Source organism: Blennius ocellaris (assembly GCF_963422515.1).
Source record: "Blennius ocellaris genome assembly, chromosome: 5".
Lineage (NCBI taxonomy): Eukaryota > Metazoa > Chordata > Actinopteri > Blenniiformes > Blenniidae > Blennius > Blennius ocellaris.
This window is the reverse complement of record NC_137654.1, coordinates 30,758,537-30,764,834: the sequence shown is the minus strand read 5'-3', so window position 1 is coordinate 30,764,834 and position 6,298 is coordinate 30,758,537. Positions and strand designations below refer to the sequence as shown.

The 6,298-nt window shown below is 47.3% G+C and overlaps 1 protein-coding gene across 1 annotated transcript in view; it reads right to left on the bottom strand.

The window, feature by feature from the left end:
* Positions 1–1,640: 1,640 nt before the first annotated feature.
* Positions 1,641–6,298, bottom strand: part of atp6ap1a (ATPase H+ transporting accessory protein 1a) — a 9,955-nt gene continuing 5,297 nt past the window's right edge. Inside the window, exons 7-11 of the mRNA XM_080497510.1 lie at positions 6,176–6,298; positions 5,156–5,313; positions 5,002–5,052; positions 3,680–3,917; positions 1,641–2,433 (exon numbers count right to left, since the gene is read on the bottom strand). The exon at positions 6,176–6,298 is cut by the window's right edge and continues 33 nt beyond it. Of these exons, the coding sequence (XP_080353636.1) occupies positions 2,224–2,433; positions 3,680–3,917; positions 5,002–5,052; positions 5,156–5,313; positions 6,176–6,298 (780 nt within the window). The 3' untranslated portion in view covers positions 1,641–2,223. The remainder of the gene's footprint in view (positions 2,434–3,679; positions 3,918–5,001; positions 5,053–5,155; positions 5,314–6,175) is intronic.

Sequence of the window (6,298 nt, the reverse complement as noted above, 5' to 3'; positions counted from 1 at the left end):
ATATTTGCAAAAAAAACCCAAAAAAACACAATATCTGTATCTGGATATTGTATTTTTATTCAAGATTAAAACGATTTGTCATCATCTGGACATTTTTTTTTAGAGTTTACGCGTCTAAAGTATCATTTCACAAAAATTGGACTCGTTTTATTGTGAAAGGCGTTGCGTCATGTGACCTCCACAGGTGCATTAATGTCGGGGGTCAAATTCTGACCAATGTCATTTTTTCCAATCTAGTGTTTTTAGATCAGCCTGTGTCAGTTTTCATATTTATACTTTAAAAAAAAAAAAAAAAAATCACACGGCGGCCGGATTAGATCGTCTGGCGGGCCGCTTCTGGCCCCCGGGCCGCATGTTTGACACCACTTCCCCCCCCCCCCCCCCCCCCACATCGTATTTTTAACGTGAATGTCTCCGTGAAAAGCTCATTTGGATTAATAACGAGTTATAACAGTTAAAAAAAAACATTGCTCACACAACTATGAAATACTCTAATGTAAGTCTGGTTTAATTGCTTTACTTTCTGTGGTATCGATTACTCATCTGCCTGCTGTGTGACAGCATTGCCCGTGCTAAACACTTGACGTTACATTATTCCTTAACTTTTATTGTACATCGGAAGGTTAAATTAAACCAAATAACTAAATATAATTTGGTTGATTATATTGATTCATCCAGCTCAAGTGTTGCTCCGTGTAATCAAATGACTGGAACGTATTTAAAGTGTAATTAATCAGATTTATGTTTGTCGTCGGGTCCCATCATAATTTCACAACGTGATATAATTCCAATAGAAAATTTGACGTGATGTGTCAATACCAATAACGACGCCACACTGAGTACTTGTACTCCAATACTACTCATATACCACGTCAACAGTTTGGACTCGCACTCAAGGTTTTAAAATTAAAGTTACCAAATAAGCGTTACAAAGGCAAAAAAGAAAAAAAGGGGGATTTCAGGGCTTTAATATAAATAAACCCCTCGTTTCGGTTCTTTCAGTCGCTCCACAGACTTCATGTGTTTCTTCTGCTGTTTTGTCTTCACAGCCAACATGGTCGGATAGAAGCGGTGGAATCACATCACCGTGGCAACGCAGGTCCTTTTGGATGGAACGTACACCAGCAAAGCAAACGACGCGACACATGAGGAAAGAAGGATGCAGGGCGGCGTCCCACAGGGCGGCGTCCCGGGGTCCCAGTACTTTTTGCTGCACTTTTCCTTTTTTTTTTTTTCTATTTAATCCCCTTTTTACAAAACTGGAGCTGCTCCCGTTGGTGTCATTCAACCGTGACTGTTTCAGTTTTTTATTCCGCCCTCTAAATAAACTTCACTTTGCATCCAAAGACTCGTTGTCGTCTCCGAAACATCAGAAGCCCGACGGGGAAACGAGGAGTTTGTCTTCACCACGTCGGCCCAGTAAGAGATCTGCAGACGCTTCCGACAAAGGAATTCCCTGAAATTTCCCCTCAAATCCATTCCGCGACTCACCTCGAAAAGGCCGGAACGTTGTGGAGAGACGAGTCTGAACCTGTTGATCTCCACAGATCTTTTATTGGGGGGGGGGGGGGGTCACATCAACGGTTTCCACTACAACTCATTAAAAACAAAGAGAACAGTCACGGAGGGATTGACGACATGAATAAATAACCAGAAGCACACAAAAAAAACCCCACACAAAATAAACGTCCCTGGAATGAATGAGTTTCCCTTCAGTCAACAAATCACACAACGGTTCACCAATAAATAGAATCTCGTCACAATAGCGGTAGTTTCTCTATGTACACGGGTTTGTTCCCCACGTCGTCGCCTCCGATTGCTGCTTCAGTAAATCCACTCCGATCTGATCACGCTCAAACTGAACGGCAGGTTTCAACTGTTAGGATCAATAACACGACGACTCACCCACTCTATAAACACACGGCCGTGTCGTTCTGGTTCTTTCTTTTCTTTTTTATTAGATAGCGTTTTTTTTTATATTCACGAGATGAAAATGGAAGGACACTGGGAACAAACGGGATGCGGCGACCTCTGACCTCTGACCTCTGACGCCGTTTTTAAACTCAGCGTGAGAGTCGACGGGTGTTTTTCTATCTGGACGGGAGGTGAGAGGAGCTGCAGGCGGTTTGTGATGAACTGTGTGTGTGTGTGTGTGTGTGTGGACAGACCGAGGCCGCCGCCGCCGCCGCCGCCGCCGCCGCCGCCGCCGCCGCCGCCGCCTTCTCACTCGGTCTGGGGCACGGAGATGGCCGGGCCCTTGGGGTCGTCGAAGCGGTCCATGGTGCGCAGCTGCATGATCATGTGCAGGCCGTAGACCAGCACCAGCACCATGAGCAGGCTGGTCATCAGGCCCATCCAGATGCCCGGCGAGAAGAAGCCGGCGCAGTCGCTGGCGTAGGAGAACTCGGCGCCGCGCAGGGAGAAGCCCTGGATCTGTGCAAGAGCCCGACGCCATCGTTAACACGCTCTCCTCCACGTCACAACACACACACTTTCTCTCGCTCTTTAAATTCATTGACTTTAATTGCTGACTTTCTTCCCCTTATTTTGGCCCATTTTGCTGATAAAATGAAGATTACGTAACCACTTCACCTCCCTTTTTTCTCTCTCTGTCTATTTCAGGGGCGTCAAAGTGATTTCAGTTGAGGGGCCACATCAACCTGACCTGACCTCTGGAGGCCCAACAAGTCAAATATGACATATTAAACTGCAGATATGGACAAATGTCAAAGCCTTTCCTTCTTTTCATCCTTTTGTAACGGCAAGGATTCGCCAGCCTATTCTGAAATTTACACATTAAAGGAAATCAAATATTATATTTGCAAAAAAAAACACAATATCTGGATCTGGATCTCGTATTTTTATTCAGGATTAAAACGATTTGTCATCGTCTGGACATTTTTTTTGAGTTTACGTGTCTAAAGTATCATTTCACATAAATTGGACTTGTTTTATTGTGAAAGGTGTTGCGTCATGTGACCTCCACAGACGCATTAATGTCGGGGGTCAAATTCTGACCAATGTCATTTTTTGCCAATCGAGTGTTTTTAGACCAGCCTCTGTCAGTTTTCATATTTATAATTTAAAAACTTTTTTAAATCACATGGCGGCCGGATTAGATCGTCTGGCGGGTCGGTTCTGGCCCCCGGGCCGCATGTTGGACACCCCTGGTCTATTTGGTACCCCATATTAAATTGTTTTGTTATAACTAACTGACAGTACTACTACTGACAAAATGATATTAGGAGTGTTTTGGGATCCGTTTCCATGACAACCGTGCTCAGAGCCACTGAAAACTGAACTTTTTGAAAACGCCCCGCCTCCGTCTGAACTTTTATGAAACCAAAACACAAAAACGACGCCGTTTTCACCTGAAACGTCGTCGTGGAAACTCGCCGTGTCGCCAGTGACCGTGAAAAAGTAATCCAGTTACTCGGTACTCCTTTTAAAAAGTAACTTAGTTACTTTTCTGATTACGCATTTAAAAAAAAAAAAATCGATTACAAGTTAGTTTTTAGTTACTTTCAGCAGCTCCCACCGTCTCAACATACAAACGACAACCGGTTTTGCCAGAAAGAAAAAAAGGGGGTGGGGCTTCCTGGCACTGTGTTTTTACTTCTACTAGTTGTGTTGTTGCAACGAACAGAAATGTGTGTGTGTGTGTGCGTCCCCCTCTCACCTGGAAGTCCTCGAAGGAGACCCTCCACTGATTGGCCGGGTCCTTGGCGGAGCGCGGGATGAGCAGCGGCCACCTGAAGCTGGTGACGGACTCGCAGCGGTAGGAGTACTCGTGCGGGGCGTAGACGTTCCTGCTGCCGTTGAACGTGGCCTTGGTGCCGTCGTACTCCAGCTCCACGGCGTCCATGCGGAACCAGCGCCGCGACGACACCTTGTAGAAGCGCTGGCTCATGGCGAAGCTGCGGGACGAGAGGAGAGGCGCCGTCAGGACGGGCGGCAACCGAGGAGGCGCCAATCCAAAGCGGGGAATTGTTTGGTGAGAACGTCAATGTTTTCACGACTCCGCGCCACAACAGAGAAAATCTATTCAGTTTAAATGTAAAGGTGTGAGTCGACTTTAGCGGTTCGACATGGAACCTGAACTGGAACGTGTGTGACGCTTCTGGTCGACAACTCAGCCGCAACACTAACTTTAATATACACAAGAAGGCCGTTGCTGGGCTAATCCCCCGCCGGAGGGCTTTCTATTTTCTCACAGAGCCAGCTCTAAGGCAGCACACTTGGTACACTAGAGGGTGTTCCATGGGTCCTAGTAGATCATTATGTAGAATCTGAAAGGTCTTCTTCATAAGCTGTGTCAAAATACGTCTCCAGAGCCCAAAAGGTGTTTTTTATGCACTTAGTGACCCTGTGACCTGATATGCAAATTAGGTCCTGGTCACCATGGTGCCCCTTCTCCCCAGGTGGAGTGTCCATGTGTGAAGTTTGGTGACTGTGGGCCCAGGAACTGCTGAGAAATGAGGAGAAATGTGTATATGAAAATACATGTATTGTGCAACCATGACGAGCAAACTTCAGACCCTACCAATCTTCAAGGTCAAGGTCAGGTCACTTGGTGTACTGGAGGTTATCCCTGGAGTGTGTATCATGTGTGTATAAAATTTCAGAGCCCTAGCTCAAAAACCTAGGCCTCCAGAGCCCAAAATGTGTTTTTAAGCACTTCGTGACCCTGTGACCTACTTAATATGCAAATTAGGTCAAGGTCGCCACAGTATCCCTTCCCCCTCTGAGATGTATCCACATGTGAAGTTTGGTCACTGTGGGCCCAGGGGTTGCCGAGATATAGGTAGAAACGTTCGAACGGACAGACGTACGGAGACTGTTTCAAGATCCCCCTTCGGGGCCTATCGGCCACGGCGGGGGATAATTACCAAGATATCCATGCGTGTGTGTGTGTGTGTGTGTGTGTGTGTGTGTGTGTGTGTGTGTGTGTGTGTGCACATAGGTAAACGTGGATGAGAAAAAGCAGCTGCTCAGACTCACATCAGTTTGAAGCTGCGGTGGCCCAGAACGTTCTCGTAGTTCAGAACCAGCCTGTGGGGAAGCAGGAGACGTCGGTGAGCATCGGGGGGGGGGGTGGGGGGGGTGGAGGGGGGGGGAGGGGTCCGTCTGCCCAGCGAGCCACCGGGGGCCTTACCGTGCTTTGTTCTCGTCGCAGCTGGAGCCGTGCAGCTTGGGGCTGACTCCCTCGCCGAAGGTGGCCGGGGTCAGGTCGTGGTCCTCCCAGCGGCCGCTCCGCAGGATGCTGACCGACAGGCCTTTAGCCCACATCAGGATGCAGCTCTTCTCCCCCTCCTGCACACGACATGGAGCGTTTAGCACTCGAAACAAATACAGAGATTTAAAAACAAAAAACAAAAAGAGAAAACATGTCCCAATATAAAGCAGAAAGACCAAAGACGGTTCATTAATAAACGACACCACAGTGACCCCTGCTGGTCGCGAGGCGTGACGCAGCCTTCACATCCCCTCCTCCTCTGGTTTAACACATATCTATATGCATATTTAATGATATTTATTGTTTTTCAGGCCGAACTGTACCAAGTGCAATATTCTCTCATCATTTCCCGCCTCCACGGCTGCTGAGTTTTGCAAACGTACTTTGACATTTGAACAAAACTGAGTCACAGTTTTATTGCGTATTAACGTTTTATCTTTACGTTTAGAGTGCACGTTTGCACAGAATGTGATTTCCATCGAGGGCTGCTCCACGTGTGTGTCATTCAAGAGACAACTGAGAACACGTCTTCGCCATCAGCAGACTTGTGACCACTAGGAGGCGCTCCGACGCACAGAACCCAAATCCTATGTGTGTTTGTGTGTGGGGGGGGGGGGTGATTTTACCTCATGGGACTGCAGCTCTGAGCTCAGTCTGGTATATTTACATCAGCAAGTGTCTGTTCATCAATACGCACTGTCCCATTCCAACAAATTAATTAATTAAATTCAATTAATGTAGACTAGATTGCATTTCTCTGCTTCTTTTCGCTGCAGCATCAAGTGAATTTCTACTTTAACTTCAAGTGAAAATGCATCGATTTTGCATTTTCCTTTCCATTTGGCACGGAAGTGACAGAAACACTTAAAGAAGCGTCGTTATGACGTCAGAGCGGTTGTGTCGTTGACGGACTGTGTGTGAACGGGAGGAGTGAAACACCTTGAACTCCACTGGGCTGTAGGTGGACGTCTTCTCCTTCTCCTTCAGCTTCCGCTGCCTCTCTCGCTCCCTCTCTCTCTCCCGGTAGCCTCCTCGGGCCTGGAGCAGCGAGCGGCCGCCGCC